Below are 25,882 nucleotides of genomic sequence, written 5' to 3'. Positions count from 1 at the left end.
TAATTTATTGATGGGAGAAAATTTCATAATTTTATTGATTATTTGACTTCTTCAGAAGGTAAATTGAAATTGTTTACTGGATCTATCCTTTGACCATGGATTCCACTTCTCATAATTTGTCCTGATAATGCTTGCACATGGGTGCAAATATGTACATTTAAGAACATTCTTTACACTATTATATGTAATAATAAAAAGATAAATTATGTTATAGCTACACAATGTCATGCTGGGTACCTGTTAAAAGGAAGGCCAGAGATCTATGTTTCTATGTGAAATGAGTTTTCATATATACATGTGCATGTGTATGTGCATATGTATATGTGTATGTGTGCATGTGCGCATCAATGTATATATGTCAACACATGCATGCAAGAATCTGGGATAAATATATTAATAGCAATTAGTGATTTTTGGCTCTTAAGAGTGAGGATTTGTCTATTTGTGATGCTAGGGATCAAGCCCTGGGTGTCCTGCATGCTAGGCAAGTGTTCTACCACTGAGTCATACCTCTGGCCTATTTTTAGTTGTACATGACAATACAGTGTATTTTGACATATCATACATATGTGGAGTATTACTTCCCATTTTTGTGGTTCTAAATGATGTGGAGTTACACAGGTTATGTATTCATGTATGAGCATAGGAAAGTTATGTCCAATTTATTCTACCGTCTTTCTTATTCCAATCCCTCCTTCCTTCCCTTCCTTCCTCTTTGTCTATTCCAGTGAACTTCTATTCCAGCCCCCCTCCACTTATTGTGAGTTAGCATCTGTGTATCAGAGAGAAATTTAACCTTTGGTTTTTTGGGATAGACTTATTTCATTTAGAATGATAGTCTCTAGTTCCATCCATTTACCAGCAAATGCCATAATTTTTTCTTGTTTATGGCTGAGTAAGATTCTATTACGTATATGTACCGCATTTTCTTTATCCATTCATCTATTGAAGGGCACCTAGGTTAAGTTAGTTCCATAGCTTAGCTGTTGTGAATTGAGTTGCTTATTACATATATATTAGGGCACAATTTTTCATATCTCTGGTTGTATACACAGTATATTCATAATTCATACCAACTTGTGTCTTCATATGTGTACTTTGTATAATAATGATCATCACATTCCAAACCCCATTCCCCCTCCCTGCCCCTCCAACCCCTCTGCCCTATCTAGAGTTCGTCTGTTCCTCCCATGCTTCTGTTCCCTGTCCCACTATGAATCAGCCTCCTTATATCAAAGAAAACATTCGACATTTGGTTTTTTTGGGATTGGCTTACTTTACTTAGCATTATTTTCTCTAACTCCATCCATTTACCTGCAAATGCCATGATTTTATTCTCTTAATGCTGAGTAATATTCCTTTGTGTATATATGCCACATTTTTTTAATCCATTAATCTATTGAAGGGCATCTAGGTTGGTTCCACAGTTTAGCTATTGTGAATTGTGCTGCTATAAACATTGATGTGGCTGTGTCCCTATAGTATGTTGATTTTAAGTCCTTTGGATATAGACTGAGGAGAGGGATAGCTGGGTCAAATGGTGGTCCATTTTTCAAGAAATCACCATACTGCTTTCCATATTGGCTGCACCAATTTACAGTCCCACCAAGAGTGTATGAGTGTACCTTTTCCCCCACATCCTTGGCAACACTTATTGTTGTTTGTATGCATAATAGCTGCCATTCTGACTGGAGTGGGATGAAATCTTAGAGTGGTTTTGATTTGCATTTCTCTAATTGCTGGTGATGATGAACATTTTTTCATGTGTTTGTTGACATCATCTTCTGAGAAGTGTCTCTTCAGGTTCTTGGTCCATTTATTGATTGGGCTATTTTTTTTTATTTGGTGTTTAGTTTTTTGAGTTCTTCATATACTCTAGAGATTAGTGCTCTATCTGATGTGTGAGGGGTAAAGATTTGTTCCCAAGATGTAGGTTCTCTATTCACTTCACAGATTGTTTCTTTTGCTGAGAAGAAACTTTTTAGTTTGAGTCCATCCCATTTATTGATTCTTGATTTTAATTATTGCTCAATAGGAGTCTTATTAAAGAAGTTGGAGCCTAATCCCACATGATGAAGATTAGGGCCTACTTTTTTTTCTCATATATGCAGGGTCTCTGGCTTTATTCCTAAGTTTTTGATCCATTTTGAGTTGAGTTTTGTGCATAGTGAGAGATAGGGGTTTAATTACATTTTGTTGCATATAGATTTCTAGTTTTCCCAGCACCATTTGTTGAAGAGGCTCTTTTCTCCAATGCATGTTCTTAGCACCTTTGTCTAATATAAGATAATTGTAGTTTTGTGGGTTAATCTCTGTGTCCTCTATTCTGTACCATTGATCTACCAGTCTGTTTTAGTGCCAATATTATGTTATTTTTGTTACTATTGCTCTGTAGTATAGTTTTAAGGTCTGGTATAGTGATGCCACCTGCTTTACTTTTCCTGCTAAGGATTGCTTTAGCTATTCTGGGTCTCTTATTTTTCTAGATGAATTTCATGATTGCTTTTTCTATTTCTATGAGGTATGTCATTGGAATTTTGATTGGAATTGCATTAAATCTGTATAGTGTTTTTGGAAGTATGGTCATTTTGATAATATTAATTCTGCCTATCCAAAAGCAAGGTAGATCTTTCCATCTTCTAAGGTCTTCTTTGATTTCTTTCTTTCTTTTTTTTAAGAGAGAGAGAGAGAGAGAGAGAGAGAGAGAGAATATGAGAATTTTAATATTTATTTTTAATTTTTGGCGGACACAATATCTTTGTTTGTATGTGGTGCTGAAGATTGAACCTGGGCCGCATGCATGCCAGGCGAGCGTGCTACTGCTTGAGTCACATCCCCAGCCCTGATTTCTTTCTTTAGGTTTCTGTAATTTTCATTATGTAGATCTTTCACCTCTTTTATTAAGTTGATTCCCAAGTATTTTATTTTTTTTGAGACTATTGAAAATAGGGTAGTTTTTTCATTTTCCTTTTTGAGGATTTGTAACTGATATACAGAAATGCCTTTGATTTATGGGTGTTTATTTTATATCCTGCTACTTTGTTGAATTTATTTACTAGTTCTAGATGTTTTCTGGTGGAGCTTTTAGGGTCTTCTAGGTTTAGAATCATATCATCAGCAAATAGTGCCAAATCGAGTTCTTCGTTTCCTAAGTGTATCCTTTTAATTTCTTTTGTCTAATTGTTCTTGCCTGTGTTTCAAGAACTGTGTTTTTAGAGGGAATGCCTTCAATTTTCCTCCGTTTAGAATGAGGTTTTTCCTGGGGCTTAATAGCATAGATAGCCTTTATGATGTTGAAATATGTTCCTGTTATCCCTAGTTTTTCTAGTGTTTTGAACATAAAGGGTGCTGTATTTTTTCAAATGCTTTATCTACATCTATTAAAATGATCATATGATTCTTATCTTTAAGTCTATGGATGTGATGAATTACATTTATTGATTTCCGTATGTTGAACCAACCTTGCATCCCTGAGATGAATCCCACTTGATCATGGTACAAGATCTTATTAATATGTTTTTGTATTTGATTTGCCAGAATTTTATTGAGAATTTTTGCATCTATGTTTATTAGATATATTGGTCTGAAGTTTTCTTTTTTTGATGTCTTTGCCTATTTTTGGAATCAGAGTGATATTGGCCTCATAGAATGAATTTGGAAGTGCTGCCTCTTTTTCTATTTTCTGAAATACATTGGAGAGTGTTGGTATTAGTTCTTCTCTAAAGGTCTTGTAGAACTCTGCTGTGTATCCGTCCAGTCCTGGGCTTTTCTTGGTTGGTAGACTTTTTATGAGTCTGCTATTTTGTCACTTGAAATTGACCTGTTAAAATTGTGTATATCATCCTGATGCAATTTGGACAAATTACATAAGTCTAGAAATTCGTTGATGCCTTCATTATTTTCTATTTTATTGGAGTACAAGTTTTCAAAATAATTTCTAATTATATTCTGTATTTCTGTAGTGTCTGTTGTGATATTTCCTTTTTCATCATGTATGTTAGGATTTGAGTTTTCTCTCCTTCTTATCATTAGCATGGCTAAGGATCTGTCAATTTTATTTATTTTTTCAAAGAACCAACTTTTTGTTCTGTCAATTTTTTCATTTGTTTCTTTTGTTTCAATTTCATTGATTTCAGCTCTGATTTTAATTATTTCCTGTCTTCTGCTGCTTTTGGTGTTAATTTTTTCTTATTTTTCTAGGGCTTTGAGATGTAGTATTAAGTCATTTATTTGTTGACATTTTCTTCTTTTAAGGAATGAACTCCATGCAATGAAATTTCCTCTTAGAACTGCTTTCATAGTGTCCCAGAGATTTTGATATGTATATCTGTGTTCTCATTCACCTCTAAAAATTTTTTAATCTCCACTTTGATGTCTCTGTAACTCATTGTTCATTCAGTAACATATTATTTAGTCTCCAGGTGGATTTCATTTCTTATTTTATCATTGATTTCTAATTTCATTTCATAATGATCTGATAGAATGCAGGGTAGTATCTCTACTTTTTTACATTTGCTAAGAGTTGCTTTGTGGCATAGTATATGGTCTATTTTAGAGAAGGATCCATGTGCTGCTGAGAAGAAAGTATATTTTCTCATTGAAGGATGGAATATTCTATATATGTCAGTTAAGTCTAAGTTATTGATTGTATTATTGAGTTCTATAATTTCTTTGTTCAGCTTTTGTTTTAAAGGTCTATCTAATAATGAAAGAAGTGTGTTAAAGTCACCCAAAATTATTGTGTTGTGGTCTGTTTGACTCTTGAGAAGGGTTTGTTTGATGAACATAGCTGCTCATTGTTTGGGGCATATATATTTATAATTGTTAAATCTTGTTGGTATATGGTTCCCTTGAGCAGTATTTAATGTCCTTCTTTATAGTTTTTGATAACGATAAAGGTTTTTAGTTTGAAGTGTACTTTATATGAGGATGGAAACCCCTGCTTGCTTCCGTAGTCCATCTGAGTGGTGATTTTTCTCAATCCTTTACCTTCAGTCTGTGAATGTCTTTTTTCTGTGAGATGAGTCTCTTGGAGGTAGCATATTGTTGGGTCTTTTTTTTTTAATCCAATCTGCTAGTCTATGTCTTTTGATTGGTGGGTTTAGCCTATCAACATTCAGAGTTATTATTGAGACATGATTTGTATTCCCAGCCATTTTTGTTTATTTTTGGTATTTAGTGTGACTTGATTTCTCCTCTGATTAGATTTTGTAATCCCTCCCTCTGCTGATTTTCATCATTGTTTCTCCTTTCCTTTTCTTGGAATACTTTGCTGAGGATGTTCTGTAGTGCTGGCTTTCTAGTTGTAAATTCTTTTAACTTTTTGCTTATCATGGAAGGTTTTTATTTTATCCTCAAATCTAAAGCTTACTTTTGCTAGTTATAATATTCTTGGTTGGCATCCATTTTCTTTCAGGGCTTGGTATATGTTGTTTCACAATCTCCTGGCTTTGAGGGTCTGGGTTGAAAAATCTGCTGAAATACAAATTGATCTCCCCCTATATATGATCCAGTGCTTCTTTTTTGCAGCTTTTAAGTTTCTATCCTTATTCTGTATGCTAGGTATTTTTATTATAATGTGCCTTGGTGTATATCTGTTGTAATTTTGTACATTTGGTGTCCTGTAAGCCTCTTGTATAGTTTTCCAATTCACTCTTCATGCTTGGGAAATTTTCTGATATTATCTCATTGAAGAGATTGTGCATTCCTTTGGTTTGAAATTCTGTGCCTTCTTCTATCCCCGTAACTCTTAGATTTGGTCTTTTGATGTTGCCCCATAATTCTTGGATGTTCTGTTCATGGTTTCTAATTTTCTTCATTGTATGATCAACTTTATTTTCCAGATTGTATAATTTGTCTTCATTATCTGACATTCTTTCTTCCAAGTGATCTAGCCTGTTTGTTATGCTTTCTATTGAGTTTTTTATTTGATTTATTGTATCCTTCATTTCAAGATTTCTGATTGTTTTTCAGAGTCTCTCTCTCTCTTGAAGTAATCTTTTGCTACCTGTGTTTGCTCTCTTATCTCATTGTTGGAGTGATCAATTTTTGCCTGTATTTGCTCATTTAGGTCAGACTTTAATTCACAGATCATTTTAATTATGAACCTTCTGAACTCCTTCTCTGACATTTCATCAACTTCGATGTCCCTGGGTTCTGTTATTATAGTGTCCTGGTTTGTTTGGGGCAATTTCCTCCCTTTTTTTTTTTTCATGTTGTCTTATGTGTCTTCCTTTCTTGCAGTGTGGATCTGAGATATTACAGTTTCTTCCCTATATTATTGTAGTACCCATGCAAATTGTCTGTACCTCACCTTGATGTTGGGCTTCCAGACCCTACTGGTGTCCCTCAATGAATGTTATTGCATCCTGGATCTGGGTCCTGTGTAACTTGGAGTGGGTGGAGCTGGGCTAATGGGCTTGACCTCCCATGGTAGTCTGCCAGTCAGAAGGGGTGGTCTTGTGCCAAAGGCTGGGCTTTGGCAGTGTCTGCCCTGCCTGGGGAGGGATGGATCTGGCCTGCTGTGTACCTGGGTCCCCCAGAGGCCAGTGTGGATGGATCTGGCCACTAGACTTGACCTCCTGCCGTGGTCTGCTGGTTGCCTTGTGCCAAAGACTAGGCTTTGTGTCTCCCCTGCTGGGGGAGGGGTGAACCACGAGGGGGGAGTGTTGGGGGGTGAACTGGCCTATGGAGAGCCTGAATCCCACATGGGCTGGTGTGGGCAGTCTGGGCTGGATCTTGGCTCCCGTAGTACTCCACTAGTTAGAAGGGGCAGTCCTGCACCAGAGTCTGGGCTCTGAAGAGTGTCTGCCCTGCTGAGGAAGGGATGGACCAGGCCTGCTGTGAGCCTGGTCCCACAGAAGTCAGTGTGAGTGGATCTCATGTCCTGCATATTAATGCTCTATCTGAGGTGTATGTGGCATTCTGTAGGCTCTTCACATTATTGATTGTTTCTTTGGCTGTGAAGAAGTTTTTTGGTTTGATACCATTTCATTTATTGATCCTTGATTTTACTTCTTGTACTTTCAGAGTCTTGTTGAGGAATTCATTTCCTTAGCCGACTTGATGGAGACTTGGGCCTATATTTGATTCTAGTAGGTGCAGAGTCTCTGGTCCTTGATCATCTTAGAGTTGAATTTTGTTCAGGGTGAGAGATAAATGTTTAATTTCATTTTGCTACACACGGATTTCCAGTTTTCCTAGCACCATTTGTTGAAGAGGCTATTTTTTCTCCAATGAGAAAAATGGCGCCTTTGTCTAGTATGAATAACTGTATTTATGTGGGTTTTTTTCTGTGTCCTCCACCATTGGTATTCATGTCTTTTTTTGTGGCAATAACATGCTGTTTTTGTTAGTGTAACTATATAATATAATTTAAGGTCTGGTATTGTGATGCCTACTGCTTTACTTTTCTCTCTGAGAATTGCTTTGACTATTCTGGGCCTATTATTTTTCCAAATGAATTTCATAACTGCTTTTCTATTTCTATGAAGAATGTCTTTGGAATTTTAATAGGAATTGTATTAAATATGTATACTGCTTTTGGTATTATGGCCATTTTGACAATATTAATTCTATCCAAGAACATTGGGAATCTTTCCATCTTCTAAGGTATTCTTCAATTTCTTTATTTAGTATTCTATAATTTTCATTGCAGATGTCTTTCACCTCTTTTGTTAGATTGATTTCCAAATATTTATTGTTTTTTAGGCTATGTAAATGGAGTGGTTTTCTTAATTTCTCTTTCAGTTGGTTTATCACTGTTGCATAGGAACGAGTTTGATTTATGGGTGTTAATTTTGTATCTTTCTATTTTGCTGAATTTATTTATGAATTCTAGACATTTTCTGGTGGAATATTTGGATCTTCTAAATATAGAATCATATCATTGGCAGATAGGGGTAGTATGAGTTTTCTTTTCCTATTCATGTTCCTTTAATTTCTTTCTTCTGTCTAATTGCTCTGGCTAGAGTTTCAAGAACAATGTTGAATAGAAGTGGTGAAAGAGGGCATCCCTGTCTTGTTCCAGTTTTTTAAAGGGAATGCTTTCGATTTTTCTCAATTTAGAATGATATTGCCTTTAATTTTAACATATATTGCTTTTACAATGTTAAGGTATGTTTCTACTATCCCTAGTTTTTTTAGTATTTTGAACATGAATGGATGCTATATTTTGTCATGCTTTTCTGCATCTATAGAGATAATCATGCAATTCTTACCTTTATGTCTATTGAGGTGATGAATTATATTCATTGATTTCTGTATCTTGAACCAACCTTGCATCCCTGGGATGAGCCCCACTTGATCGTGGTGTACTATCTTTTTAATATGTTTTTGTATATGAATTGTCAGAATTTTCTTGAGAATTTTTGCATCTATGTTTATCAGGGATATTTGTCTGAAGTTTTCTTTCATTTGTGTGTCTGATTTGGTATCAGGGTGATACTAGCTTCATACAATGAGTTTTGGAAGGATTCCCTCCTATTTCATGGAATAGTTTGAAGAGGATTAGTGTTAGTTCTTCTTTAAAGGTGTGGTAAAACTTGGCTGAGAATCCATCTGGTCCTTGGTTTTCTTTGTTGGTAGTCTTTTGATGGCATCTTCAATTTCATTGCTTGAAATTGATCTGTTTACATTTTCTGTGTCCTCCTGATTCAATTTGGGTAGGTTATATGTCTCTAGAAATTTGTCAATGTCTTCAAATTTTTCTATTTTATTACAGTATAAATTTTTAAAATAGTTTCTGATGATTATATTTCATTAATTTCTGTTGTGATACATCCTTTTTTTGTCATGAATTTTTGTAATTTGGTTTTTCTCTTTCTCTGTTAGCTTGGCTAAGGGTTTAATCATTTTTATTTATTTCTTCAAAGAACCAATTTTTTGTTTTGTCAAATTTTTGAATTGTTTCTTTTGTTTCAATTTTGTTGATTTCAGCGATTTCCTGTCTTCTGCTTTTGGTATTGATTTGTTCTTTTTTTCTAGGGCTTTGAGATGTAATGTTAGGTCATTTATTCATCAACTTTCTATTCCTTTTTTTTTTTTTCTTAGTTGTTGATGGACACAATGACCTTATTTTATTTATTTATTTTTATGTGATGTTAGAATTGAACCCAGTGCCTCACACATCGTAGGTGAGCACTCTACCACTAAGCTACAACCCCAACCCAACTTTCTATTCTTTTAATAAATGAGCTCAGTGCAATGAACATTCCTCTTAAAATCGCCTTCATAGTGTCTCAAGAGATTTTGGTATATTGTGTTGCTATTCTTGTTTCCCTCTTAAGTATTTTTTTATTTCATCCCTGGTTTCTTCTGCTAAACATTGGTCATTCAATAGCATATTACTTAGTCTCCAGGTATTAGAGTAACTTCTATTTTTAAAATTTTATCATTGATTTCTAATTTCATTCCATTTTGATCTGATAGAATGCAAGGTATTATCTCTGTTTTTTTGTATTTGCTAAGAGTTTCTTTGTGGTCTAATATATGGTCTATTTTAGAGAAGAATCCATGTGCTGCTGAAAAGAAAGTGTATTCAGTCATTGATGCATAAATATTGTTTATATGTCTGTTAAGTCTAAATTATTAATTATGTGTTTTAGTTTTGTAGCTTCTTTATTTAGCTTTTGTTTGGATGATCTGTGGTGAGAGAGGTGTGTTGAAGTCACACAGTATTACTGTGTTGTCGTCTATTTGCTACTTCTGTTTTTGGGGGAGCCGGGTACTGGGATTGAACTTGGGGGCACTTGATCACTGAGCCACATCCCCATGCCTATTTTGTATTTTATTTAGAGACACGGTCCCACTTGAGCTGCTTAGCACCTTGCTTTTGCTGAGGCTGGTTTTGAACTTGTGATCCTCCTGCCCCAGCTTCCTAGGCTGCTGGGGTCTATTTGCTTCTTGAAATGGAGAAGGGTTTGTTTGATTTATGTATGCTCCATTGTTTGGGACATAAATATTTACAATTGTTATGTCTTGTTGATGTATAGTTCCCCTAAGTACTATGAAATGTCCTTCTTTGTCCCTTCTGATTAACTTTGGCTTGATGTCCACTTTATCTGGTAAGATGTCCACTTTATCTGCTTGTTTGTGAAATCCATGTGAATTTATGTTTTTTCCCATCCTTTTACTTTTAGTCTGTACATATCTTTGCTGATGATGTCTGTCTCCTGGAGACTGCATATTGTTGAGTCTTGTTTTTTAATCCAGTCCACCAGTCTGTGTCTTTTGATCAATGAGTTTAGGCTATTTGCAGTCGATTTTATTATTGAGAAATGATTTTTATTCCATGTCATTTTGATTAACTTCTGTTTTTTAATTTGATTAGTTTTTCCTTTGGTTGGCTATTAGTTTTTCCTTTGGTTGGCTAAGTTCCTCCCTTTGCTGTTTTTCAGTTTTATTTTTTATTTCTTCTTCCAAAATAGCTCATTGAGTATGTTTGGTAGTGCAGACTTTCTGTTATTTTTTTTAAACTGTTGTTTGTCATGGAAAGTTTTAATTTTTTTTATTCATATTTATTTATTTATTTTTGTACTGGGGATTGAACTGAGGAGCACTCGATCCCTGAGCCAGATCCCCAGCTGCATTTTGTGTTTTATTTAGTCACAGGGTCTCAGTTACTTACAACTTGCTTTAACTGAGGCTGGCTTTGAACTCTCAGTCCTTCTTCCTCAGCCTCCCAATCTGCTGGGATTACAGGCCTATGCCAATGCACCTGGCAGAAGGTTTTTATTTCATTGTCATTTATGAAGCTTAATTTTGCTGAGTGTAGTATATTCTTGGCTGGCATCTACTTTGTTTTAGAGCTTGGAATATATTATTCCAAGACCTTCTAGCTTTGAGTGTCTGGGTTGAGAGGTCAGCTGAGGTCTGGATTGGTTTCCCTCTAAGCATGATTTTTCATTTTTCTCTGGCAGCCTTTAAAATTCTATCCCTATTCTGTATGTTAGGCATTTTCATAACAGTGTGTCTTGGTTATGAGTCTGTTGCAAGTTTGTATATTTGTAAGCCTCCTGAATTTGATTTTCCATTTCATTCTTTAGGTTTGGGAAATTTTCTAATATTACTTCATTGAAAAGATAGTACATTCCTTTAGTTTGTATCTCTTGTGCCTTCGTCTGTCCTGACAAATCTTAAATTTGGTCTTTTTAGGTTATCCCATATTTTTTGGACATTCTGTTCATGGTCTCTTAATCTCTTTTCTCCACTGTCAACTTTGTTTTCAAGATTATATATATTGTCTTCATTGCCTAAAACTTTTTTCCAAGTGATCTAGTTTGTTGGTAATACTTTCCATTGAAGTTTTAATTTGGTTTTCTGATTCCTTCATTTTGAGGATTTCCTGCTTGGTTTTTCTTCAAAAATTTCTGTCCCTTTATTTTTTTAAATGATCTTTCATTTCTTGTATTTTCTCTGTGCTTTCATTTGTTATATCATCCTTACTTCACAGATCAGTTTATATACATTCTAAACTCCTTCTTTGACATTTCTTCCACTGTGGTATCGATGGATTCTGTTATTGGAGTATCTTGGTTTGTTTGGGGTGATTTGTTCCCTTGCCTTTTCATATTGTTTGTGTTTCTGCCCATCTAACAGTATGAATCTGAGGGAGTAGAGCTTCTACCCTGTGGACTTAGAGTGTCCGTGAAAGTTTCAGTACCTCACCATTTATGGGGAAACAAATATTAACAACTACCAGTGCAAACAGTATACAGAATTTAACCAAGTATTTCCTGCTATGCTGCTTACAATGTTAATTGTCACAACAAACGGAAATGATCAGTTATTGCCTACAATAAAAACAGTATGTTTGCAAAAGTGTTTATAATTTCAAATGGTGAACAGGGAGAGAACAGAAGTGATATGGGTTGTAATATAGGATTATGAAGAAGGAGGAGAGAAGATAAAAGTAAAAAATTAATGGAAGAGTGAAAGAACAATAGAGATTGGCTGTTAGTGGAAGAAAATAGAGAATCAAAGGACTCAGGTGATAGAAAAAATATACATAAAGTAAATTTTTAAAAATTAAAAGAATACAAAACAAAACTGAAATATACTAACTAGACATCCTAGTTTTAAAAAATGAGACCCATGATAAACAACTGGCTTCAAAAATGGTAGAAATGAGGGGCTGGGGATGTGGCTCAAGTGGTAGCGCGCTCGCCTGGCATGCGTGCGGTCCGGGTTCGATCCTCAGCACCACATACAAACAAAGGTGTTGTGTCCGCCAAAAACTAAAAAATAAATAAAAATTCTCTCTATTAAAAAAATAAAAATAAAAGTGCCTTCTTAAAAAAAAATGGTAGAAATGAGAAAAAAAACAAATATGAATATGTATAATGTCCATGAACCTTTAAGGTCACAATTAAACATAGAAAAGAAAAAATATTGATGAAAAGTTAAAGAATTATTTCTTTTGGAATTGAAAAGATTCTCGGCTTCCCTTCTCAGCAGTGTTAGGTGGTGTTGTCTGGAGCGTGATGCTGCTCTGTGTGGATTGCTGGAATGATCGAGGTAATTTGGTAGGTGGAACTCCAGGAGGCAAGTTTAGGCTTAGGTAGGCTCCAGTTCTTCATTGAATTCCAGTTGGTCTGGAGATTTTAAATCAGCACACCTCCAGGGCCTAGCAGTTGCCAGTCCAGGGTGAAAGACTACACCCCAGGGGGCTCCCCTGGGTTTCACTCATGTGGTGGATGAGCCAATTATTAGTTCACTACCTCACCTGTGGACCTCACCTTTCCTGGTCTCAGGTTCAGCCTCCAAACTCAATCTTTCCTACCCCTGCCCTTTCAAATTCCCAGACAGGTACTTCTCTCCCAGCCAGTCCTGCAAGAAGCCAGATTGGAGGGAGAGAGGGTAAATCCAGTTGCGTTTTCACTACCAGTTGCCCCCTGTATAATCCTCTCTCCACTTTTGATTTTCTCCTGGTCACTTAAGCACACCCTATGTTGTGTAATATGGGTTTGCCAGGCCTATATTTTGGGCCACACTTGGGTTTTCCAGCAATTGGCTCTCTCACCTGCAGGCCCACACGCTGCAGCTATAAAATGATTCCTTCCGCTGTCCTCTTCATGCAGCCAGAAAAGATGGGGTTTCTTTCCCACACAAGGATATTGTGCAGCACACCTTTCAGTTTTGTTGGGCAGGGTCTTTGATCTTTAAAATCTCTATACTCATACACGCCTCAGGCCTCCTAAAAATGTGGGTTTCTCTAATTCCCTTATCTCTCCTCTGTGTTCACAGAGGAACCACTATGGCTGATGCTTGTGCTGTGGCGCTGGGGATTTCTTCCTAGTTTTGTTATATCCAACCTCCTGATTTCCTGATCTGCTTTGAATGTCCAGTATTAAATTCCAGTAAAGCTCCCTTTCCCCTTTTTTGTTCACCTACCTTGCTGAGAAACTGCCTGTCTGCTTTCTTGGTTTCTTGCCATAGAACAGCCAGGAAAGTGACATTTTGTATTCTGCCATCTTGAAACCTCCCCTCAGGTGTTCTCTTAAGACAAAGTGTGGCTTTTTGTATTTAGCTAGGGTTTATATACTGTTAATTGTACATAACTGGAAGTAAAAGAAATCATAGACATTTTCATGGTTATGTTTCAAGAGATATTTATTGAATCCTTCATTGTGTAAATGTTAGTAATACAGTGATGAATAAACCTTATAGATAAAGGTCATATGATATTAAAATTGCTTAATTTTTTGCTCTTTCTTTGTTTCCTGGTTGCCATGATCTGAGAAACTTTCCTCCACCATGGCCTTCCTCTCCTCAGGCACAGAGCAGTGATTTGTCTGACCATGGATTGAGATTTCTGAAATCATGGGCCCAAATAAACTTTTTCTTCCTCTAAGTTACTCTTGTCAAGTATTTTGTTCACAGTGATAAAAAGATAACTAACGTAGTGACTGAGAAGAGACTACTTTTCCTTTTGATATTTTTCTGCTATTTCCTAGAAAATTATAGTCTCTATGATAAATAAATAGTAATTCTTTGGAATTGTGTAGTACATAATTCATACAAGTCTAATAAGGGGCCCCGAACACAATGCTTGATAACACTTCAGTAAAACTGATTAAATTTAAGTTACCATTTATTTATGCTGTGACTTTTACTTGCTTTCAGAAGCTTATTATTTCTTTTGATTTTTATCATTACCCTAGCAAGTATATCAGGTAGGTGTCATTTATAAATCTCCCTCAATAAATGAAATAGTTGAGTCCAAGGTAAGCGAAATGCCTTCTAAAAGGATTTATAGAGGATGAGTAAGGATGTCTTAATCCTGGTTTATTTTTCTGTTTCCTAGCTCACCATTGCTTTTACAGTTTATTTGTTATAATCTTTACTGCTTGCTTTATTCTTAATTTTGTATTTTGTTTTTAAGAGCCGGCCGATGTAGACCTGGAATTTGTTTCCGTCTGTTTAGTAGACTCCGATTCCAAAATATGTTGGAATTTCAGACTCCAGAACTTTTGAGAATGCCATTACAGGTAGAAATTTGTTTAATCTTAAAAGGCCTTTTTTTTAGGGGGTGAAGGAGGAGAGGGGCCAACTTCTACTAATTTGACTTTCAAAAATTTAGTTTATGAAGTAAAAATTTAAAATATCTTCTGAAGGATGGATATATCTATAACAAAATTTATTTTATGTAAGAAAACAATTCACAATTCTTTGAAATTTTAAAGAATTGTTTCAGTGTGTTTATGGGTGAGTTTATAAGCATATTTGTGTGTGGTGTGTACTTAGCGTTTTACTTATCTTGACTACATAGTGTTGTTCACTTTTAGAATTCCCAGTAGAATTAGACAACAAATTAAGATCCAAAATATAATATCAAAATTGTGTAAGATGCTGAGATTACATTGGTAATTTTGAAACTGATTTCCTGGACTTTATTATTTGCTTCTCTTACAGTTTTCTAACTTCGCAGAACAACCATACACTGGGTAGCTTCTAGGGAAAACTATCAGAAGTACATTAACTTGAATTTCTAGTGAATTAGGCTAGATAATGGTTTCCAAACCTTTATTAGATGTAGAACCATATTTTTGGCATTCATATGTCTAAGATGATTTCCCATTTCCCAATGCCTATGTGTGATTTTCTGTTGTGCAAGGATAGATAAAAAATTCTTAGCAAGATCCTAAATAACCTGTTCCTGTCTACGACTATAATTTTATTTCTTGCTATTCTGCCTGTCTCTCCTCATACTTGTAAGTTTTAGTTTCTCAAATACATTCTATTTGTTTTTATTTTAGGACCTTAACATTTGCTGTCCCCTCACCATAAATTCTTACCCCTTATTTCTTTTATGATAAACTCCTACTCAGTTTTTACGTCTTAGTTTAAGTGTCATTTCCTCTGGGAAACTGTCTTTGACTTCTCCATGGCCTCCCTCTCTTGCTCGCTCTTGAACCTGATTAAATGTCATTTTATCTCTTTGGCCCCCTGTACCCTTTGGAGCATTTGCTACAATTGTGATCAAATAATTAATTAAATAATTAGTTATTCAGGATCGGTGTATATTCCATGAGAGTAGACACTTGTCTTCTTTTTCTCCAACCTGCTGCATAGTAGTACCTTGTATCTAGAAAGCACCTAAATATTTGTTGATTGCATAAAAGATTGTGGAATGTAGTAAGCATAAAGAGGGGAGAAAAATTTTATTTTTTGGGTAATGACTCTTACGTGTTATGTTTGAAAATTATGTGAGGAGACATTACCAGAGCAAGCAATGGTAATTTTGGTGTGAGTTGATTTGAGTGTGTTTATTAAGGTTCTGACATCTAGAATGAAGTGTGAGCCTGCCTTTCATAGAAAGAGGTGGTTCTCTCTACTAATCATTCTAACCTGAGACTCTTCTAGTCTGTGTTTGGGAACTATAGTTCCCATGATTTCTTTAAAAATAAGTCAGTGTTTTTTTTTTCTTTTTAATTTTTTCATAATTTCTTATTCTTTTGATTTATAGGAACTTTGTTTACATACCAAGCTGTTAGCCCCAGTTAATTGTACCATTGCTGATTTCCTTATGAAAGCTCCTGAACCTCCACCAGCTTTAATTGTAAGAAATGCTGTACAAATGCTTAAGGTTGGTGTCTTAATAGTTTTATTTTACCTGATTTTTCTTACTTGAAATTTAAACTAAATGAGAACATGTCTCAACTAAATAGTTATCTTATTATAGATTATCATGTACTTTGAACCATACTCTTATAATTAATAGTTGACAAAATTATAGGTATTTTTAAATATATATTTGAAGCAAAATATATTTTTATTAGTTTTGGTAGCTTAAGAAAATTTATATTGTTTGGGTTTTTGAGTTAAACAGTTTTGGGACATGCCAAATTCTTCTCTTTCTCCTTTGTTTAGACAATAGATGCAATGGATGCATGGGAAGATCTGACTGAACTTGGATATCATTTGGCTGACTTGCCAGTGGAACCACATCTTGGTAAAATGGTCCTGTGTGCTGTTGTTTTAAAGTGTCTGGACCCTATCCTTACAATTGCCTGCACACTGGCCTATCGAGATCCTTTTGTACTGCCTACCCAGGCCTCTCAAAAGCGTGCAGCTATGCTTTGCAGGAAACGTTTCACTGCAGGAACTTTCAGTGACCATATGGCACTTCTCAGAGCATTCCAGGTACCTGTACTGTTGTTTATTTCTGAAAATGCTGTAAATGCATTTCTGGAGCAAGTATAGCAATTAATAATAATAATCCCATTAATTTTGTTTCATTTTCTACATCACAGATTTTTGGTAATTTTGGTGTGTTTGTTAAGGTTCTGACATCTAGAATGAAGTGTGAGCCTACCTTTCATAGAGAGAGATGGTTCTTTCTACTAGTCATTCTAACCTGAGACTCTTCTAGTCTGTGTTTGGAACTATAGTTCCCATGATTTGTTTAAAAATAAGTCAATATTTTTTTCTTTTTAATTTTTCATAATTACTTATTCTTTTGATTTATAGGAACTTTATTTACATACCAAGCTGAAAAGCCCAGAAAAATATCTTCTTGCTGTTAATATGTTAAAATTATCATGATTTGGGCTGGGGAATGTGGCTCAAGTGGTAGCGCGCTCGCCTGGTATGCGTGTGGCCCGGGATCGATCCTCAGCACCACATACAAAGAAAGATGTTGTGTCCGCCGAAAACTAAAAAATTAAAATAAATATTTAAAAAAAAATTATCATGATTTTTTAAAAGATTGTTTTTAGTTGTAGATGGACACAATACCTTTATTTTTATTCATTTATTTATTTTAATGTGGTGCTGAGTATTGAACCCAGTGCTTCATACACGCTAGACAAGTGCTATACCACTGAGCCACAATCCTAGCCTGGTTGCTCTTTTTTTTTTTTTCCCATCATTTTTTCCTTGTTAGGAATATTATACGTATGTATAAGTATGTGTATTTTTTTGATATTAAGTTTCTTTCAGTCACGTCTTGCGCAAGAAATACTCTAAATTTTTAGTTAAGAAACATTGTCTATTAAAGTATATAGAACAGTGCTTATGAGAAAATTTTCAGGGTTTAATATCAATTTATTGGATATTTTAAGAGTGCATCTTTTACTTGTGTGCTCAAGATACTTTGCCAAGAATTTAATTCCCTAAAAAAAATTCCAATATCATTTAAAATCTTTTAAGATAATATGAGAAATTGAGAAAATAACATGGAAATTCAGATATGTGGGAAAGAGTGTGTTATTACTTGAAAAGAAGACATCTTCTTTAAGTTCTCTTGAATGTAGGCTATAAATACACATTTTTATGAAAGATAATCATAGGGCAATAATCATATGTAGGCTAATATAATTTAGTGTCTGAATTGCCATTAATAAGCACCTAATATGTGCTGATAATTTGCTGTCATTTTTTTGTACACATCATCTCCAAACTATTCTATAGTTTTGGCAAGGTCAGAAATATTACCCTTATTTTACATATAAGAAAGCAAAGTCTAAAAGAAGGTTATTAACCTGTCCTAAATTACATAGCTAGTGTAGTTTATAGCCAAGTTTTTCTTTTTTAATTAGCTAATTAATTCTAATTAGGTATATATGACAGCAGAATGCATTTGATTAATTGCACACAATTGCAGCACAACTTTTCATTTTTCTGGTTGTACATAATTTAGCATCACACCTTTTGTGCAGTCATACATGTACCTAGGGAAATGATGTCCCTCTCATTCCAAGTCTTTTCTGCCACCATGTTGCCTCTCCTTGTCTCCCTTCCCTTTACTCAATCACAGTTCCTCCTCCATTTTTCCCATGTGCCCCACACTTCCCAGTATGGATCAGCATCCACTTATCAGAAAGAACATTTGGTCTTTGGTTTCTTGGGATTGGCTTACTTTGCATAGCATGATATTCTCCAACTTCCCCATTTACCTGCAAATGCCATAATTTTATTTTCTATTAATGCTGAGTAATAGTCCATTTTATATATATATGTGTGTGTGTGTGTGTGTGTGTGTGTGTGTGTGTGTGTATATATTTTTTTTTCTGGGGCAAGAGAACTCATTTTCAAAGGGTAGCTTTTTTATACTATAAATAGATGAGTTTTAGAAATCCCATTTACCAGTCTTAGACAGATTAGGAGATTGATATGCAGGTTATTTTTTGAGCATCAGAATGGCAAGATTCTTAGACATTAAAAATATTATTATGGTGGTTTACTTGAAAACTTCTCACATGTTTGTGAAATAAAGTTAGCAAATGCATCTGAAAAGGTAAATGTTCTTATAAAGCTGCTCATTTAGGTTACTTGATACTTAGTTCTCACTGGGATTTTATAAATTAATGGCAGTAATACCATTTGAGTATAAATTAATGGTAATTTTATTTGATAACAAAGCCTTTGATTTTATAGAATAACTAAGAATTGACCTTGTGATTAGTGTAGTGGTTTTAAATTACTTTGTTGCCTCATCAAGAAATGATTACTATGGCATAACTATAAAGGCATTGAATATAATTTGTTCTAATTCATGGCCCAGTATTTCTTCTTCCCTTCCTTTCCTCCCACCCTGCTGAATTCCCTCCACTCTAGTGATCTTTCTGCTATTTACCTACATATATATATATATAATTAGTGTCTTGTGGATGTATATAATGGTGAGATTCATTGTGGTATATTCATATATGTACATAGGAAAGTTAGGTCAGATTCATTCTAGGGACTTTACCTATCCAATCCTTCCTCCCTTCCTTTTGTTCCATATTGTTTACTCCTCTTATCTATTCTTTTTTTTAATCTACCCCAGCCCCTTATTTTGCTTGTCATGTATAACTAAAAAGAACCAATAAAAAATTTATTTAAAAAAAAGAAAGGAAAAAATAGAAATGATTGTTAAATGTGTCTTGTTATATAATCATTCCATTTTTATAGGCTTGGCAGAAAGCACGAAGTGATGGGTGGGAGCGAGCCTTTTGTGAGAAGAATTTTCTTTCACAAGCTACCATGGAAATAATTATAGGCATGAGAACACAGTTGCTTGGTCAGCTTAGAGCATCAGGTAAGTTTTCCCTAAAGAATCTATTTTAGTGCTTAGAGTACCACACCCATACCTCATACATGATTTTATTTCTGGTGTTAAGTAATGCCAGCTCCTATTATTTTTATGATATTATTATGTTGTACATCTTATATTTCTGAGTTGATTTATTTCTACCTGACCTCAACTTTTGCTTTTTGATGAAAAATATTGTAGAAACTATAGTTGAAAAACATATAGACAGAATAATATTCTTTTGATACTGTCAGTAATGAGCAATTTACATTTATTGGCAAATATCAACTTAGATCTTGTAGTTATATTTTCTTTTATTTTTATTAACAAATAATTATTTTAGATCTGTGAAATAGAAATTATAAAAATATGAGTGCTATTTTTTATTTTTTTGAAATACCAAAATAATTGGAATCACTTGAAGGTACTTGAATCTTTTTCAAAAAGATTCTAATTTTTCTATCTTCTTTTAGAATTGTTTCTTTGAATTCCCTTTTTCTTTCTTTTTGTTGAGTAGCATAGTACATTGAAGGCAAGTGATAGTCAAAAAATAGATTCACAAATTAGCCAAAGTGCCCAAATAATATAAGAAAAGAACCAAAGGATTTAGAGTTGGTAATATTACATATGAGAGAGAGATGGGAAAATATGAAGAATTTTGAAGTTCAATCTAGAATACTGTATAATTACCTAACTTCATCTCCACATTAATGTTTATCATAACCAAAACATTAATACTAGTCAGAAGAATAGTTTGGGTTTTCATCTGTGAACTTAGTTTTTTCTAATAGCAGCTGATAGAGAACTTTATTGCAAGATAGTGCAGTTTAAGAAATCCCTTAGGCCCCAGTAAATACTATGCTTAATCTAACTTGAGAAGATCTGAAGTTTTCTATATTGGTTCTGTATTTTTAGACTTTCTAGAACAGATTCTGTTAATTGTATTATTTGCATACCATTAAATTTATATGAGCTGCATAATTTTATGTAAAAAAACCCACAAATTTTCAAGTATCTTTTGCACCATAGAAAAATTTCATGTGGTGTTTTTCCTCTTTCTAGGTTTTGTTAGAGCACGAGGTGGTGGTGACATTCGAGATGTTAACACAAACTCTGAGAACTGGGCTGTTGTTAAAGCTGCTTTGGTGGCAGGCATGTATCCTAATTTAGTCCATGTGGACAGAGAGAATGTAGTATTGACAGGGCCAAAGGAGAAAAAAGTGCGATTTCATCCTACTTCAGTTCTCAGTCAGCCTCAGTATAAAAAGGTAAAACATTTTTAATGCTCTTAGGCCTTGAGTTAAACTAATTTAGGTAACTGAAAATTAGTGAAAAATACTCCAAATACCCTCCTGCTTTAAGAAAGTAGTTATATATGTATAAACATTGCAACAAAATTTTGATTGAATCTTAGAATTGGAACAGTAATAAGGACTTTTATGTAAACTACATGATCAACGAGTAGCTTTAATTTTTGCTTGAGCACTAACATACATCTATTTCATGAAGGGATTTTTTACATTTATAAGCATTCCCTGTAAATTAAGAGATAATACAATTAACAGTGTTTTGGTTTACTTTCCAAATAGATTCCTCCAGCTGATGGTCAAGCTGCAGCAATCCAGGCACTGCCCACAGATTGGCTTATTTATGATGAAATGACTAGAGCTCATAGAATAGCTAATATTAGATGTTGTTCAGCAGTGACACCTGTCACTGTGTTGGTATTCTGTGGACCAGCTAGGTTGGCAAGTAATGCTCTTCAGGAACCTTCATCCTTTAGAGGTAAGTGTATTATGAAGGAAATAAAAATGTATATTTCAAATGAAAGATTTTTTTTTACTAAAATAAAAATTGTGAAATTGCAAAAATTTATGTAGTAGAAGCAGCTCACTTTTGCTATAGTGAGACAATTAGGAAATACTAAAATATAACATTATGCTTGAATGTGTTTCTGAAGTAACTTAACATCAGTTTGTGTGTTTTTTATTAATGTTGCTGATGGGAAGAAGCTTGTTTTTCATTTGAATTTAAATGATAGTTTAACAAAGTAATTTTAAAAAGAATAAGCCTAATTACTAATAATCCCATTATATCTATATAAATGCTTCTTAATATTATATTTTTTCTAATTATTCATATATTTTATTTCCTCATACTATTATTTTGGTATTCTGTTATTTTATTGAAATAGAATATTTAACACATTTTTAGTATTTCATATTAATGGCTGTAAAATATTTTATTTCATTGAAGTTGCATAGTGAATATAAAAGGTTCATTTACAATTGGGCCTTTTGAGGGTTTTGAACTTTTTATGTATAGTGATTCAGTAAATATTTGTCAGTTACTGTGCTAATCGTGAAGCTGTAATAGAAAACAAGATAGTTCTGTCCTCCAGACTTAACAGTAGACATGGCAGACAGACAGTAAATGATAATCTTCAGGGTGCTGTCTGGGAAATAAAAAGAGGACTGCTTTAGGGGTGACCTCCTTTAGAAGGAACCTGTGTAAGTTACTTTGAGGAAATGAGATTTAAACTGAGACCTAATATTTGAGAAGCATCCAGCCATATGAAGAACTAGAAATGTCCTACAGGTAGAGGAAGATGGAAAACTCAAGATTCTACACTAGAAAATGATCTAGGAACTGAAAAAAAGACTATGTGATTGGGGCACAGTGATCAGTGGTAGAGGGCAGTGAGATAATGTTGAAAGGAAGGCATGGATTTGTAGTCAGTGGAAGAGAAATCATTAAAAGATTTTAAGTAAGAAAGTGAGTAACATGATAAGTTTTTCTTAAAAGATCATCTTGGTTGAATGGAAGGGTTGCTTAAGGGCTAATAATGGAAGAGTGGAGGCGGGAAGGAGGCTCTTGCAGTGTGTGTGTGTGTGTGTGTGTGTGTGTGTGTGTGTGTATACACATTTGTAGATAGACACAACACCTTTATTTTGTTTATTTATAGTGGTGCTGAGGATCAAACCCAGTGCCTCATGTGTGCAAGGCAAGCGCTCTACCACTGAGCCACACCCTAGCCCCTTGCAGTGTTCTTATGACATATGATAGCTGGCAACTAGGGTGGTGACCACTAATATGAAAAGTAGATTCAGAATTATTTTGGAGATGCTAGTAACTGCTGGATTGATTGTAGCTGATAAGAGAAATGGAAGACCAAAGTATAACTCTTAGGTCTTTGGCTATAGTAGCTTGCTGAATAAAGATGCCACTTACTTGAGATTCAAAAAACTGGGAGGAGCAGGTTGTGTAGGGAAAAAGCCAAGAGTTCTGTTTAGACATGTTGAGTTTGAGATGACTAAAAAACATCCTTAGTGAAATTTCTTCAGAAGGCAATTGAATATAATTACTTGGACGTCAGGAAAAGGGCCTAGATAATACAAATTTGAAGGTGATCAAGTTGTAAATGATATTTAAAGATGTGAGAATGGATTTTCTGAAGAGAATGTGTAAATTAGAGTAGAGGAAGAAAGAATGGCCCAGTGATGGATGTAAATATGTTTGAAGAAAAGAGTGGTTGACTGTTACTTTGAGAAATTGAAAAAGATATGGACTGAAAATTTCAAGTTTTTTCTTTTTCTTTTCTTTTTTCTTTTTTTTTTTTTTTGGCAGTGTGGTAGTTATTGTTGACTTTGACAATAACATTTTCATTGGATGGTTTGAGTTTGGAAAGAGTAGGAATAGCATGGGAGGTAACTCATTAGAGTGTATACAAAGTGGAGGCATTGGTACTTTAATATCTTCACCTGTATATCCTACTTTCATTCATTTAATATTTTCCTTGGGTTAAAGTTTTTTGAAGTGGAAATTGCTTAGTAAAAGCATATAAATATTTGTGGTTCTTCCACTATATCAGTCATATTAGGGCCATTAAAAGTGAATTTTCTTGCAATTATGCCATCTTTGGATACTTGTTTTAAAAATGAAATATTTAAAGATTTGTTTTTACTTTTAATTCTATTTCTGCCAAAAGAAACAATTCTCCATGTATTAGTTTATTTCCCTTTAATTGAGTATTTTACCTTTTGTCCATTTACTTATCGAATATCGATATTTTCTTAAAAATTTGAATCATAGTTTTATGATTTTAAAGGCATTAGCCCTTTTTCTATTATATTTAATGCAGTCTAGTATACATTTTAGCCTTATGTATGTTTTTTTGTTTTGATTACTATATATAGTATATATAATTTATATTACTATATTGTATTTTAATTATTATATTCAGATTAAACAGTCTTTTCTGTTTGCTTTCAAAGCTAAGAAAGTTTTATTCCTCTATTGAAGTAATAAGTTTTGTTTTTGTTTTCTATAATTTGAATTTTAAGATCTATTTTTTTAACCAGGTTGATTGTAGTTTAAAATGTAGCCCCCTGCCCCAGTGCTTTCCCCTTATCTGTGCCATTTATTGAATAATCCTTATGGATCCTTATTTTTCTTTTTGTATCCTTATGTATTCTTTTATTTGCATGATTGTGTATTAAATTTGGCATCTTTAAGGTTCCTGTTCTTTTACATTTCTGTATATAAATAAATAACATGTGCATTATATGTTTTGTTTAGTATTTTTGCTTATTAGTAAGTTATGTATCTATTAGTAGAGGATCTACCTGTAACTCTTTGCTTTTCATTATTAAGCTTATTCTTTTATAATTATGCTGTTTTTTGAATGAATATTTGCTTGTCATCTTCTTGTGCTCCTTTCTGCAAGCAACAATTCTTTTGTGATTTTTATTTAGTATTTGTTTCCAGGAAGTTGAGAGTGTTTTATTTATCTGTACCTTGTTTTAAGCTTAGCAGTATCTTTTTTTTTTTTTTGGTAACTTTTTTCAGGAGATGGAAAGATTTCTGAAGTTTTTTTGGTGTTTTTTGTTATGGCTAATAGGTTTCTGTGTCATTTTCCCGATGATGTTTCTTAATAGAAATACTGTTATTGACATTAATATGTTTTGTTTGCTTTGTTATTCACAAAGTTCTTATTAATCCAGTGGATTTTCTGTTTGTTAAATTATATCCCCTTTGGTTGGTAATTCATTTGTTACCAATATTTTTTCTTTTCTTTCTTTTCCAGACTTTGAAAAACCATATTAATGACTGACTTTGTGTTATTGAATTTTAAAGGTTCAAATTCTAAATTTGTACCATTGATTATAATGTTGAGTTTTGCTTTAATAGTATTTTATTAAATTAGGGTAGAATTATTCTTTTTTTTTTCTGATAAAAATATGCTCCTTTTTTTTCCTTTTTGAGGGGGGATGGTACTGGGGATTGAACCCAGGGGTACTTTACTACTGAGGCACATTCCCAGCCCTTTTTCTATTTTGTTTTGAGAAAGCATCTCACTGAGGTACTTAGGGCCTCATTAAGTTGCTGAGCTTGGCCTCGAACTTGCATTCTTTCTGCCCAAACCTCTCAGAGTTGCTGGGATATCAAGCGTGCACCACTATGCCTAGCAAAATGTGCTGAATTTTAAAAATAGTTTTTGAGTTAGAATTAGTTTAGCCTGCTGATATGGTATGTAGGTTTTTCTCATTGAATTTGTTATTTTTCTGAAAATAAACCTTCCTTGGACTAAGTAGACTTTATTACATTGATGAATATTTTTCTAGCATTTTATTTAAAATTGTTAAATATATAGGGTTTGTGTGGTGTGTGCTTCTATACATTCAGGTATGTTTAGGTTTTAGGTGTTATCAGGTTTTAGGGGTAGGTTCATATTTGTCTCATTAAATGAACTAGTCATTACTTGCTTCCTTGAGAGTTTGATACTTGGTGTTCAAGAATATTTAATATTTTTCCTCAAGTAGGTTTGGGTTTTTCTATTTCTTGTTCTTTGGTTTTAGTGGTTTTTAAAAAAGAATATAATAAATTTCTTTGAAGATTTAAAATCTGTAATTATGCATACTATATTTTTAGGTTATTATTGAATAATCTAGTATTGTATGATTTTTTCTCATTGCTGATGTTTTTAGAAGGATTTATGCTTTCTTTATTAAATCTACAGAGGGTTGTGCATTAATATTTTCAAATAACTGGAGTAAAATTTTAACTATTATTTTAATTATTACTACTATTTTGTCTTTCTAATGCATCAGTCTTTTTCTTTTCCATTTTTCTTTGGGTTTTATGCTGTTTTTCTACAATGTAGTTTTCTTTTTTCTTTTTCTAAAATTGAACCCTGTAAATTTATGAGTTGCTTTGATTATCTTCTATAGTTTTTATATATAATTTTTTCATACCTGTTTTATGTTCATAGTTCTTTCTTCATCCAGTTGTTATTTAAAAATTGTGATTCAATTTTTAAGTTTATGTCTTTAAATTTTGTCTTGTTACATTGTGATTAGAAAT

At 33.7% G+C, this 25,882-nt stretch overlaps 1 protein-coding gene across 1 annotated transcript in view; it reads left to right on the top strand.

Annotated features, from left to right (window-relative positions):
* Ythdc2 (YTH N6-methyladenosine RNA binding protein C2) overlaps window positions 1–25,882 on the top strand; it is an 80,972-nt gene that overhangs the window by 37,744 nt on the left and 17,346 nt on the right. The window contains 6 exon segments of the mRNA XM_077801286.1: window positions 14,384–14,489; window positions 15,968–16,087; window positions 16,372–16,644; window positions 19,399–19,525; window positions 20,582–20,787; window positions 21,109–21,304. Coding sequence (XP_077657412.1) covers window positions 14,384–14,489; window positions 15,968–16,087; window positions 16,372–16,644; window positions 19,399–19,525; window positions 20,582–20,787; window positions 21,109–21,304 — 1,028 coding nt within the window.

Source organism: Urocitellus parryii, chromosome 1, assembly GCF_045843805.1.
Source record: "Urocitellus parryii isolate mUroPar1 chromosome 1, mUroPar1.hap1, whole genome shotgun sequence".
In the NCBI taxonomy this organism is placed as follows: Eukaryota; Metazoa; Chordata; class Mammalia; order Rodentia; family Sciuridae; genus Urocitellus; species Urocitellus parryii.
Note: the sequence above shows the minus strand (reverse complement) of the source record. Positions and strands in the feature narration are given on the sequence as shown.